This window comes from Centropristis striata, chromosome 2, assembly GCF_030273125.1.
Source record: "Centropristis striata isolate RG_2023a ecotype Rhode Island chromosome 2, C.striata_1.0, whole genome shotgun sequence".
In the NCBI taxonomy this organism is placed as follows: Eukaryota; Metazoa; Chordata; class Actinopteri; order Perciformes; family Serranidae; genus Centropristis; species Centropristis striata.
Genome location: NC_081518.1, coordinates 34,391,020 through 34,404,650, shown reverse-complemented (window position 1 = coordinate 34,404,650; position 13,631 = coordinate 34,391,020). Strand labels below are relative to the sequence as shown.

Genomic DNA, 13,631 nt, shown 5'->3' with positions numbered 1-13,631 from the left:
TGTGTGTGCTTACACTGGCAAAACCAGCCAATCTGTAGGCGGGACTCCAGCTGCACTTAGTGGCAGGCGGTCACAGGTCTAATAATAAGACGCCTGAATCTAAATCCGACCTGTTACATAATTCACATCACACATTATCGAGAGATGGAGGAGAGGTCACACGCACACGGAAAAGAGACAGATCAGTGTGCCATTGTGCTTTATGTACTTGGGTTTGGGTCCGTGAAGTGCAACATGTATCAGCAAAGCCTCTTATTTAAACAGCGGACCTAAACCAGATTATGTTTTCCTGATTGAAATATTTTGTGTTTGCATTTCTTAAGCAGTTTGAGTAGTTGCTATGGCATTTCCCTAACTGAATGCACGCGCACCAGTGGAGTTTACACACAGGTTTGAAAAAACAGGCTGAATTACACCATGTACACACAATAAGGACAGAGAAGGCTCAAAAACAAACTGGAGAAGGAGAGAAAGTACATCTTACAAATACACATGAATTCAAACTGTGCAAATATAGATTGATGAGAGAAAGATTTCACATTTTAAACAGGGAGAGGCAGGAATGGATTGGTCATGCTCCAGCGGGAAACTGAGGAGGAGGAGGAGGAGGGGAAGCAAAAACTAGGATTGAACATTGAGCCCCGCTTGTGAGGCTTAATGATTGGTAAACAACCCAGATTGTTACATAAATTCCCAAATGATATTAACTATTTGTACCAAACACTGGATTAAAAACATTACGGAGGGAGTGATTTGACTCTCCAGATCGCTACATCAGCTGAAACAATAACTGTTTTTTCTGTTTTTTTCACAGATAATACAGCAGTGTTGTCTGTTTTGATTATTTCAAGTTGTTGAAAAAGGACAAAACTGGGTCTTAGTTCTACATATTCAATGCAGCTCTCGGTTTTCATGTCCATGGAAAGGTTTCTCCAGCTTTTATGTGTTGTCCTGCATCCTGATCACCTCCCAGCTTCCATCTTAGCTTAGGCTGTCTTTGTGTGTGTGTGTGTGTGTGTGTGTGTGTGTGTGTGTGTGTGTGTGTGTGTGTGGTGTGTGTGGTGTGTGTGGTGTGTGTGGTGTGTGTGGTGTGTGTGTAGGCTTCATAGGAATGTTCTATTCAGGCACGGCGCCCTAAAGAATGACAGTTCTCATCTATGGGCTGGGCCCCTTAACCAAAGCCTCCATCACTAGTCCTTTGTCCTGCACTGCACATGTATGTGTGTTTGTGTTTGAATGCCCGTATATTTTCATTGGATTCACATGTTTGTTGATGGTGTGTTTGGTTATTGCTGTGTCTACACGTGTGTTTTTGTTATCTGTGCCTTAGGGGTGTATATATGTATGTATGTTTTCCTGGGTTTGCCTTTCCTAGAAAGCAGAAATCTGACACCCACTGTGCACACATTGGGGCTCTGTGTGTATACGTTTAAGGCGGGTATATGTAGCACACTACCTCTCAAAGGATGTTTTCTGCTGCTCTCCTAATCACTCTCTTACCTCCCTCCTGCCCTCCCTTCATCTATCCATGCCTCCTTTTCTTGTTTGCTCCTCTGCTCCTCGCCTACTTCATGGAGCGTCACCTTTAGCCCAAATCCCCTAACAGGACCAGGAAGTAGACCTTTTCCTGGTGCAACTGGGAACATACCAGCCCCCTGTTGTACAGTAGTGTTCAATTTAATAGCATTCCAATGTGACTTACCAGATGAATCCAGGTTTTTATTATATTTTTTATTGCTACATGGCAAACAAGGCTGTGCAATTGGGCAATTAGTTGAAAGTTATGTGTTAAAAAAAATAGCAGTGTGGCATTCAATCAGTGAGGTCATCAAAGTGAACATCAAAATTGAGAACTTGTGTGGTGACATCAAAAATGCTGTTTCTGAAGCAAAACCAAGAAATGTAAATTAATTGTGGAATGTTGTTAAATAATCTTGGTGTGGAATAACAGCTGAAAGGTGCCACAAGTTGGTTGACTCCATGCCACACAGATGTGAAGCAGTTATAAAAAAAACTGTGGTCATACAACTAAATATTAGTTTAGTGTTTCACAGGATGGCTAAATCCTAGAAACAAAAAAGTTTGTACAATATAGTTTTGAGTTTGTAAAATCAACAATCAATATTTTTTTAACACACCCCTTTCAACTAATTGCCCAATTGCACAGCCTTAAGAGCGTACATATCACGAATGCTGGGTCTTGTTGGTTTTCTGAGAATCTACTGCACCTACTAGTACCTTGTTTGCCATGTAGCAATAAAAATATACTAAAAACCTGGATTAATCTGGTTAGTCACATTGGACTGCTATTATATTGAACACTACTGTATATCCAGTACATTCAAGCCAATTATCATGCAAAGGCGATGGACTCTGTGACCTTGAATGTTGACCTTTGTCATATATTACTCCTTCTGGTCTGTGTCTCCTTTCCTCTCTCACTGTTGGTCTCCTGCTTCCTTTGTTCAAGCATTTTCCGATTCCGAACGCTAGAGAAAAGGAGATTTTCCATGAATATAGCCTCCATCTCTTTCAGCCTGCGTTTATTCAGTCTACAGCTGGCTAACAGACCCCCCCCCTTCACTCCCCCTCCCTCCTCATGTTTTGTGTTGGACTGCGCCTCTCTCCACGTGCAGCAGCAGCTCAAAGGCATGTAGGAGGAGTTCCCTGAGAGGAATGTGCGTGACTGGCTGGCTGACTGCGATATACACACACACACACACACATACAGCAGCAGCAGCTCGTAGCTCACACTTCTGCAGAGCCAGCTGAGAGGGACTCTGTTCCTGGCTCTGGTGGGAGGAGGACAGGGTGTTTGTTTGTTTTGTACTTCTAGCATGATGAGGACCTAATGATTAAAAGTATCTACGTAATAATGACCTAATATTTGTCTGACTCCAATTTAAATAAAGTTAGGAGGAGGATTTGAGATTGTAGGGCAGCTTCTGTACATCAGTGATTTTGCTTGTGTGCTGTAAAGAAAGGAAAAGCTGTGATTCTCAGAGCAAGCTGCTGTGTATCAGCTGACCTCCTGCGGGATTCTGGGAGTTTTCTCTGGAGGAGCACAGAGCACTAAGACAGGCTCTTCAACCTCCTGCTAAAAATACCTCTCCTTTACATCTAAGCTTCAATTACAGCAAAAACAGAGCAGGATTTTGTCAATTTTATTGTAGCAGGAGACAAACAGATGAGCCGCAGCTACGATTCAGTAGCGTTTGACTGGTGACCCAATATACACAACAGCCCCCATCTTGCACCTCGTAAAAACTACTAGGTTATTTTGAATAATAGTACACAGCAGAGTGGCTCAGCATGAGCTATAATTTGTGAATTTGACAGCCTGCTGAGTATTCCTTGTTAGTCGTCTTTCTGCTTCCACATAAATAGGTAATTTAAAAAGAGTCTTGCTGTTGAGTCACAAGGGAATAGTCTGTTCCTGAATGGTGAAAGTTTTTTTTCCAGCTCTCTGTTTTGCCAGGTCCTGGGGTCCCTGCCAGCCCCGCCCAACCCCACCCTGGCAAAATTGGTGGAGCGCCGGGTGGTGCAGCATGACTCTGACTATTTCTGTTCTTTTCTGTCCTCGTGCTTTAGTTGAGGTTTTGTTTGCAAATGTTTTGTCAACAGTGAGTGTGAATGACGTCACTCTCATTATTGTCTATACTTGTATGCGTGTGTACTGTAGAGCTGACAGTGTGTGGCTTCACCCCTCTGCTCAGCTGACATGGGAGGTCTAAATATATTCCCCTGAAGTGGCCAAACTGGAAAAGTTACGTCATTCGCTGCCTTACCCCACGCCCCTTCTCTAAACAAGTCTTTCCAGCCAGAGTTAAATATCTATATCTACTTAGGTAAAGCCATCCAGGTATTCACATGCTTACCATGTCAATACAGGTGGCTTTCTCATTGCAATTAGCCCCCAGCATCAGTCACCTTTTATGCAAAGTAGACCCTTACCTGCTACTTTCCTCCTATTGGTTCCTTGTTTTTCTGTTTGGATGTGAAGTATGCTGACCCTCTGTTTTCTCTGCCTTGCCTAGATGCAACGGAGGAGTTTTTCGAGTATGATGCGGAGGAGTTCCTGGTGTTCCTGACCTTGCTCATCACAGAGGGAAGGACGCCAGAATATTCTGTGAAGGGCAGAACCGAGGGGCTGCACTGTCCACCGGCCCAGTCGGCCATGCCGCCTCTTCACAAGCACGAATGCAGCGACAAACTGCCCCAGGTAGCACACGTGCACACACATCTATGTACACAACCGCCTGTCATTTCTTAAAGTGTGAACAGAAGGCAGTCTCTTCTCACGTGTCGCTTCATTTACATGATTCAAATCATGAGTTTTAATTGAGGCCTACTTATGTTACGTGATGTCCATTTGACATATTGCCGTTGTTAAGATATCACTGATAATTGTATAATTTTTGTAACCTTACATCTGGAATTTGGTACCCAACCATTTAAATAATAATTTATTAGAAACAGAGTTCAACAGCACCACAAACTACGGCTTCTGAAATGACCACAAAACTGGATCAACACCTCTTTAAAAATATTTTTTTCCTCCATGTTTTATTATTGTTTTTATATTATTTATCTTATAGTGATATCATACAGGACACATGTTCAAAGACAGTATTATAACAATAATGTAAAATACATTTAAATAATTAAGAAAATTTAAGAAAAGGTTTGTAAATTGTCTTCTATTATGTTGTTTCTAGTTGTTTTGTAGCTGTCATTTATCTTTAAAACAGGGCATTATACGCTTCATAAATGGTAGGCTTTATAATAGGTCTTTTGTGTGAGACCACATTAGTTTTAATGACACAGTCTGCAGTCCTGTGCCACTGCAGTAGCTTTACAGAACAGCAGATATAAGCAGTGAACCTACAAGGTGGAAAGATTTTCAATATTGTGAACTGAGATGTGACCTAAATGCAACCACGGAGACATTCAGCTCTAAGTGAGGCTCTTTGTGGGTCCCATCTGCTTTGCCCCTACATTTCAAGGTCCTTGTGTTGACATTCTCTAATGAACACTAACCCTCCACCTTTTGCGTGCTGCTGTGTGTGTGTCCAGTGTCGGCAGGCAAGGCGAACCCGTTCGGAGGTGATCCTGCTTTGGAGGAACAGCATCCCCATCATGATCGAGGTCATGCTCCTGCCAGACTGTTGCTATGGTGACGAGTGCCCCCCGAGTGACCCCATCAGTGACCCGGTCATCAAACAAGATGCTCTGCTGCTGGAGAGATGGACCCTGCAGCCAGTTCCAAGACAGTAAGGCGCGCACACACACACACACACACACACACACACACACACACACATACACCATCTTACTATGTTAACTTGGGCAATACTAAAAAGAAAATGTTGTACCTTTATTGACACTCTGATCACTCTTTGACTCTGCTCACCAACACTGAGTTTAAAGTCTGCCCTTTACTAGTGAAATACCATTTATTGTACTACATTGAGTCCTCCCATCATCTAAACTAGCCTTATAGAACTTAAATTCAGGTAGCAGATCATTTTCTACCATACCACACTTTTGTTTGAATGGCTGCAAGCAGAGCTACATTTCATAGCCATAAACTGTAAAGACATAAATCATAATCAGATTTTAAAATTTCCGATGGTTCTTGAATGAATCATGTGCGACAAACGCTTCCCTCAGGAAAAGTAACCAAATCTAAGCTTAAAATAGTTGCTGATAGTAGTCAGCTGAGACCAGCAGTTACGTGTCAAAAATTCAGTGAAAGTTTCACTGAACTGCAGCTGTTTACACAGAGCAGAGAGGAGAGGAGCTGAACCGTTTTGGGGCTCTGGGTGAGGCCTGCAGGGCTCTAAGAAACCCAGGCAGACTAAAGTTTGGAGTCTGGGGGTCCTTGAGGCTGCTCTTCAACCTTGGAGCATTATGGAGGGGTCACCAGGGTAGGCTAGGCTGAACAGTGTATGGTGCAGTGGGTGAGGATCTGAGACCCCCAGATGGGCTAGCTGTTATGAGCATGGGGGTCCGTAAGTAGAGGTTGTAAAAATGGAAAAAGAGAAAAAAATGGATTGTGGGCTTGGCACTCAGAGGGTTAATTAGCTTTACAAATTGGCCCACTTTCCGACTGAAGTGTGTAAAACAGGGAACACTGTGTTTGGGAAAAAAATACACACACATCCCTGAACTGTTTTCTCATTAACCTGACATACTGGCACATTTCCACCTTTTTTTAACTGTGTTTTTAATAGAAGCGGCGATCGTTTCATTGAGGAGAAGACCCTGCTGTTGGCCGTTCGCTCCTACGTCTTCTTCTCCCAACTCAGCGCCTGGCTCAGCGCCTCCCATGGTATCGTCCCGAGAAACATCCTGTACAGGTCAGACATAACACTCACTGAAGACTTTGACACTAGTGGGCTGAAGGCTTTTCACTGAGGCTGTTGGACCAGATTATTAAAGCTACAGGAAGCTTGATCCAAAGTTATGTTCTTTTTAAATTTATAAATAGGTGTAAACTTTGTGTGCTGTGCTGTGTTTAAAATTGAATCAGAGGAAGTAAAACCAAATCTCTGGAGGCTCTGTTAATTCCAGTATATTTTAAGATGGAGGAGTTAACAGTGGCGTGTTAATTGAATCTCTCTCTCGGTCTGTGTCAAACAGGATCAGTGCTGCTGATGAGGACTTGGTGTGGCAGTTCTCCCAGTCGCCTTCAGAACACATTTTTCCCGTCCCCAATGTGTCCCAGAGTGTTGCACTGCAGGTCCGTGTCCAGTCGCTCCCCCGCCAGCCCACCTACCCCACCCTGGCCTGCAGCATCCACACCGGCCTGCCTCCGCTCTACAGCAAGACCCCCAGCCTCAACCCAAACCTCAACAGCCATGGTGGCCTGCCCACCCACAAAAAGAGCCAGGACCCCAGCAAAGACAACCTCCTCCTCAACTCTAACATGTACAGCAAGAGCTCCACCTCCATGTCTGGCCTTCTCCTCAATGGATTACCCATTCCTAATCTCCCCATCAACAACATCCCCATTAATACAGCGGTTCCTTCTTACAGCAAGAAGAGCCAGGAGCCCTGCGAGGACCACATGTATCAGAATGGAGAGCTTCCGCAGGTCAGCATCCCCCAACGCCAGAGTTCCCCACTGTTCCACAGGTCCTCTCACTCCCCCACGCCCTCCCGCTCCCACTCCCCCTCTCCACTTCCAACAAGTAAAGCAGGGAAGTGGCTGTACTCTGCTCTCAATGGTTCATCTGACCCCACACAAGTAGAGGACTACGGGTGTGGCACCAACAGCAGTGATAAGTCAAAAGGGCCAATGCCTGACCCACTGAGAGCTTTTAAGAATTTCTCCATTGCTGAGCCACCCCGATGCCCGTCCCCAAGGCCTGCAACCGAGACAAACCCCCTGATTGGCTCCCTGCTGCAGGAGAGACAGGAAGTTATTGCCCGCATCGCACAGAGGCTCAACTTCTGCGACCCCACAGCACCGCCACTCCCTCCCGGTCTTTTTGCTTCTGACAACCCTCCCAAAGCCATGTGGGGCAGTAACCATGATGACATAACTGCCAGTAAGACCAAAGAGCCTGAGGTACCGCCCTATGAGTCCGTGGGACGTGTGTGGTCCAGCCCCTTCAACACACCCATGACTGACACTTCTTTCAGCAAGCGGGAGGGCTCGTCCCCCAAGCCTGCAGCATGCAGGAAGCTGAAAATGACTGAGACGAGAGATGTAGAGGAGGAGAAAAATGGAGAGAAGGAGAAGGAGAAGGACAGGGAGAGAGACAGCTCCCTGATCGCCCAGGCAGTACAAGACATAACTAGACTGATCCAGGAGAGACTGTCTGTCCCCTCTCTGTCCCCAAGGCACAGCAGGAGCGGCAGCCATCTGCACCACACGCACACGACCACAGTCACACACACGGTCCGCACATACTCGCACACCTCACGCATCCAACAAGCCACACACACTGCCACCAACGGCTACACCAATGGCCACATACCCAGCCATGAACCTCAGAGAGGCAGCAGTTGCAACGCTGCCACACACGCGCCCGTTTGCACAGACAAGCCCCGGGTCGATCCGGGGGCCGAATGCCATTCTCCCCGGGCCCAAAATGGTGCTCACTTTACACTTGAAGAACCCTCATTGAAAGGCCAGTCCCATACCCAGGCTGGTCGGTGTTTACGAACTCCCCCACAGGAAAAGGTCAGAGTCAGGACACCCAGCAGCCACGAATCCCCCTCTGCCTCCCCCGTTCATGAGAACAGCCCGAGGAATACCCAGATCTTTAGTTGGACTTGCAATAATGCCAGTCCAGCCATGAACTGTAACATAAGCCACAACCACAGCAAGCCTCAGCCTCACCCTCAGTCCCAGATGCAGTTCTGTGCACCAGCCCAGGCCTCTGCCCTTCAGGATGAGAACCAGGCACCCTGCATGTCTGGATGCTCCATCAGCTCCAGTCCAGACATGACTCCCCCTTCTACTGTCCTGGTAAGGGCTTCCTCATTTTAACAGCCTTTGTTTGTCCATAATCCTTTGACTGATAGCCCATTTCCTATCTATTTTTTTTAACATTTGTAGTCTAAATTGAAATTGACGTAAGAAGCTTTTAATATCTGTCATCATATATAATGATGTCATGACCCTAAAAATAAAACCCAAATATCAAAAAAGTTGAGACACTGTCCAAAATGTAAATAAAAACAGAATGTGATCATTTGCTAATCCTTTGTTACATATATTCAATTAAATACTGTACAAGTATAATTGATGTTAACACAGATCAACTTTTAGAATTCTGAATATGATGTATTCTTACATATAACACAGTGTTTCCCAAGTTTTTGAGAATCGGAGTGGTGCCCAATATTCAGATGCTCAATATAGCAGTAAAACTGTTTACCATGTGCAGCTATAATGGAGTAATGGTGTCGTGATCGGAGAATTAAGGCACGCTCCATCTGTGTGTGTTTTAATCCAACTTCTCTCTTCTTTGTTGACAACAAATTATTGTTGTAGTTGTGTGTGTGTGTCCCACTTGTCACCACTCTGCCAGCCCTCATTAGGCCTGTCATGATAACCACATTTTGCTGGATGATACATTGTCCCAAAAATAATTACAATTAACAATATAACTGTCATTTTAAGACCATTTAATGGCACTGATATGATAATATGATAGCATAATAAAGCAAGTACGCCCTTTCAAAGACCAATAAACTTTTAATTGTCAGTGTGTGAAACTCTGACACAGAGAGCAGATGAGAGGACAGAGGCAGCGTGACCAGGAATAACGGCAAAACATGTCCCATTTTGTTCATTCGGCTTAGACTTTGTGGGGGAAAAAAAGCTCAGGCGCTGCAGCACCAAAGTGTGATTTGATCGGTTTGAATTACTTGCACAGACAATATCATCGTCCATCATGATGTTTCACTGTGGACATCATCATATGCCAATTTGGTAGACATTGCCCAACCCTAGTTTATGGGGGTGTTAGCCTATTTAAAGTTTAAAGTTATATTCTGAAAATAGTGTATATAGTAAGCTGTTGATGGAAAAACAAATCACTCATTCCATTGAGTTTTGGTCAAGAAGCCTAAACTATTTTGTGATTGAATCTGAGCTTAGTGAATAGCTAACTACAGGCATACTATTTTTCAAATTTAACAGCTCAAACAGAAAGGAACCACCTCATTTATACACACTGCTCAGTGTTCTGCCGGGAGCAGGTGTGACTGCAGTGGTAATCAAGATGATTTATGAGAAGGTGATTTGATAAATGCAGATTAAACTGCATTGCATACTTTCAAACTGTCCTAATCCCTGTCCGTCTCTGTGCTCCAGCGAGCTCACAGCCCCTCCCCACTGCGCCCCTGCAACAGCTGGAAGAAACAGAATCGCCACTCATTAGACGCCACGGCGACCAAGGCCTTCCACCCTTGTACTGGCCTGCCTCTGCTCTCCAGCCCTGTAAGAAACTCATCTTCACATTCATCAGCAGTTCCTGCTTTGTGCATTTGTTAACATAACACTCTGCAGGCTCACAGTCACAAACACTTACTGACTCAGTCATTGTCCACGTCCAACAACACTCACTACCCTTTATTTCCAGCCATCTGAAGCATTACTCACAGTACTTACACCAGTGTAAGAAGTGAACCTGTGAATGTTTGTCGTAAAGAGACTTTGAAATATCTGGCAGCTGTTTTTATTGCTGCTGCTGGGTAACTGAGCTGTTAGCCAAGGTTAATGTACACACAAACACGCACACCGGCAGGTGAGGCATGTGACCCATCTGTGCCTCATCAACCACCGTCAGTTGTTTCATCATCACAGTTTCCTGCCTTCTGAACGGTCTCACTCACACTTGTAAACGCTAAAATGTACACACAGACACTCACAGGAACTCTCAGTCTCACCAACGCACAAGCTCACATTTCACACACGCATCATGACGCACATTGCACAAAATTTGTTTATACATTAATATTTTGAAGTTGGTTTATCTTTATGAGGCCTTGTGAATCTTTAACAATATAAAAACATGTATGATTTTGAAAATATATATTGTTTTGATGAGAGATTTTCTTGTCATTGAAAACTCCACTATTACACGATATTAAAATTCTAATTAAGTGTCAAAGATTTAAAGAAAAAGAAATATAAATGTGTTCTCCAAGCTCTTACCTTGGATACTGCAACTGTGATTGCTCTGTGTTAACCGTGTCCTGTGTGTATGCCGCAGGTTCCTCAGAGGAAAAATCAAACAGGCTACTTTGACCTGGACACCTCTCTGACTGGCTGTAAGGGTTTGCCTTGGGCCTCTGGGAAAAGGTACACATCTTCTTATCTGGGATCTTTGTTGCTAACCAGACTCCAACTCAGGTTGTCCATGAGGGGAAAGTCCCGATGCTTTCAACTGTTTAATATCTAAGTAACAGTAAAAGGACAACAAGTTATTTTGTTTTACAGTTTCCTCCCACGTCATCTGTTTATTCTAGTACCATCTGGATCGAGTTACTCATACTTTGCATCATAAATTTAAAACTTGTTTTTCTCACTCTGCAACATTTCAGCTGTTACTATGTGTAAGTGCCAGCGGGGCATATTATGGTTTATTGTGTTTAAAGTTGATTTATTGTTAAAGTTTTAATCACATCAACTTGTATAAGGGATCTCTATTAGCCATCATTTTCGAACGCTAACACGCTGACGTAGCTGTGAATCAGCAACAGGTTTCAGAAGTATTGTCCATGTGCTGAGAGATGGGACAATAAGAGTGTTGTTCTGAGTGCTGAGGTTAGGTCAGCCCTGTTCTGCTGACTACTCCTCTCACGCTGCCACCTGCTGAAGCTCTGCTGTACTGTGGCTGCATCTAGAATCACACATTCTGCTCAAAATGGCAGACTGAAGTGAACAGGCTTTACATACACAGAGCTTCGTGGCACTGCCTACACACAGCAGATGTGGGTGGTAGCTTAGTACTGCTTTTAATAAAGCAGATGTTTTTAGAGTTTTTCCTTCAGGGTGTAAAGTTAATTTCAGCCACCAGATAAGTTCTGGTCAATCTGGCTTTTTTTTTAATTGTAGGAAATGTGTTTGATTAATAAATACACATGGACATAAATTACATTTTATCTGCCTGTTACGAGTACCAAATATTTTGAGATGGCTGATATTGTTTTTGTTTACAATAATTTTTATCTCACCATGGATGCAAGGCTACTCAGACATACCAGAAATGCTTGTCACGTAGATACTGAAGATGCTCTTTCATAAATCTCGCCTCACAAGTTAATCAAGTGTGTTTTTAATGCTTCAGGGTGTGTCCAAAAAGAGAGGGGTACACCGATGAGTCACAGCAGCTGTTCAGTGCCAGCGCTCCACCTGCCAGTCTCAGTCTGCTGGGAAACTTTGAGGTATAACACAAACACACTATTTCAGTAACAATTATCAAATTATACAAATATTAAATCATATTTTAATCTAAATTATATTATAATCCAGGTTTATGTTAGCATGTAATTGTCCATAGAGGTGAGACGTCATTACCTGTTTGTGTATTCATTCAGCCAACAAAATGATCTGTCTCTGTATTTGTATTCAGGTAGAAGACCAGAAATATGCATGGCTTATACTGGCAGTCATATTAAGTCTAATATTGTATTCTCAAACCTAATATTCATTGGCATTGCCATTTTTATGCATTTAGAGCATCACATTTATAAAACTGGCATATGATTAATTATAAAATATATTTCCACATCCTCATAAAGGACTTTTCATCATTTCAAGAAACATATTGGCAGACACACAGACTTGTCAATGATGGGTTGTTTTTTTTTTAAATAATAAGCTACTTCGGGAGGAAATGTAACGATCTATTTGACATTATTTATGATATCAGCTTCGGGTCCATCCGTACTGGCCAAACAGATTAAGTGATAAAAGTCCCAAATTTCCAATGTACCTGCAGAGTGTGGACACTCTCTTCAGAAAAGCAGCCCTGAGAATCCACCTCACTGAGGAAAATGAGATGCAGTTAATGAGGATTAATAGTTAATGCAAAAAAGGGAGACTTTGATTAATGTGAAATTCAGACCTACCAGCAGTTATTTGTTTTGTCAAACTGCTTCTTCTTTTAACCTAATTTCAAGTTATCTATTTCAACCTGCTTGTAATGAAATAAGACATACATTTATTGTAGGCTTATCTTTTTATGTAGTTTACAATAGCAAATATATGTATTTAATTTTATACAGTAGCCCATATGGTCAGTTCACAAAGTTGTGAAGAATTAACAATTTTGACTTTTAATACATTTCAAGTTAAAGGTTGGATCATAGCAAATGTAGTCTTTATATGACTATTTAAAACGTTTGTCAGGTAATTGTTCTATATGGCTGAAAATCTGGAATATTAGTGGGCATTTTGGCTGTTAATATTTAGAAGTCTGGCGTAAATACTGATAAAAATATTGAACTGTGTTTACCTAGGAGTGTGTGCTGAACTACCGCCTGGAGCCTTTAGGGTTAGTGGAAGGTTTCACAGCTGAGGTCGGAGCCAGCGGGTCCTTCTGCCCCAGTCACCTGACCTTACCTGTGGAGGTGTCATTCTACAGTGTATCCGATGACAACGCTCCATCACCATATATGGTGAGATTTTTATTTTCCAGTTAGTCGATAAATATGCCGTGAGATTAATTTGTATCTACAACTATTTACTGCCTTTGTGTGCCAGTTTATGTCACAGTGGCTGTCATGTGTTTTACGCAGGGTGTGATAAACCTGGAGTCCCTGGGGAAAAGGGGCTATCGTGTACCTCCATCAGGAACCATTCAAGTGGTGAGAAAACCCTATTTTTCCACAAAGAAAGACATGTTCTAAAAGATATTTATTAGTATAAAATATCTGCTCCATGGTGTACACATGGCTGAGAACAAAGAGCAAATTAGTTCCAAGTAACAAAAGGAAAGGGAGACCCCTAGTGGTTTTAGAGGAAAGTTTCTAATGTAATAAAGGCTTGTTTTTGGTGCATAGACCTATACATTTCAAAAACAAAACAAAAAAACCCCCACAAAAAAAATAATAATGATATAATAAATAATAATAATATTATTATAAATATAATTTATTAATAA

At 42.8% G+C, this 13,631-nt stretch overlaps 1 protein-coding gene across 1 annotated transcript in view; it reads left to right on the top strand.

The window, feature by feature from the left end:
• atosa (atos homolog A) overlaps positions 1–13,631 on the top strand; it is a 34,364-nt gene that overhangs the window by 18,985 nt on the left and 1,748 nt on the right. Inside the window, exons 2-10 of the mRNA XM_059352076.1 lie at positions 4,038–4,222; positions 5,077–5,273; positions 6,237–6,362; positions 6,646–8,482; positions 9,836–9,961; positions 10,737–10,825; positions 11,814–11,910; positions 12,988–13,146; positions 13,267–13,335. Of these exons, the coding sequence (XP_059208059.1) occupies positions 4,038–4,222; positions 5,077–5,273; positions 6,237–6,362; positions 6,646–8,482; positions 9,836–9,961; positions 10,737–10,825; positions 11,814–11,910; positions 12,988–13,146; positions 13,267–13,335 (2,885 nt within the window). The remainder of the gene's footprint in view (positions 1–4,037; positions 4,223–5,076; positions 5,274–6,236; positions 6,363–6,645; positions 8,483–9,835; positions 9,962–10,736; positions 10,826–11,813; positions 11,911–12,987; positions 13,147–13,266; positions 13,336–13,631) is intronic.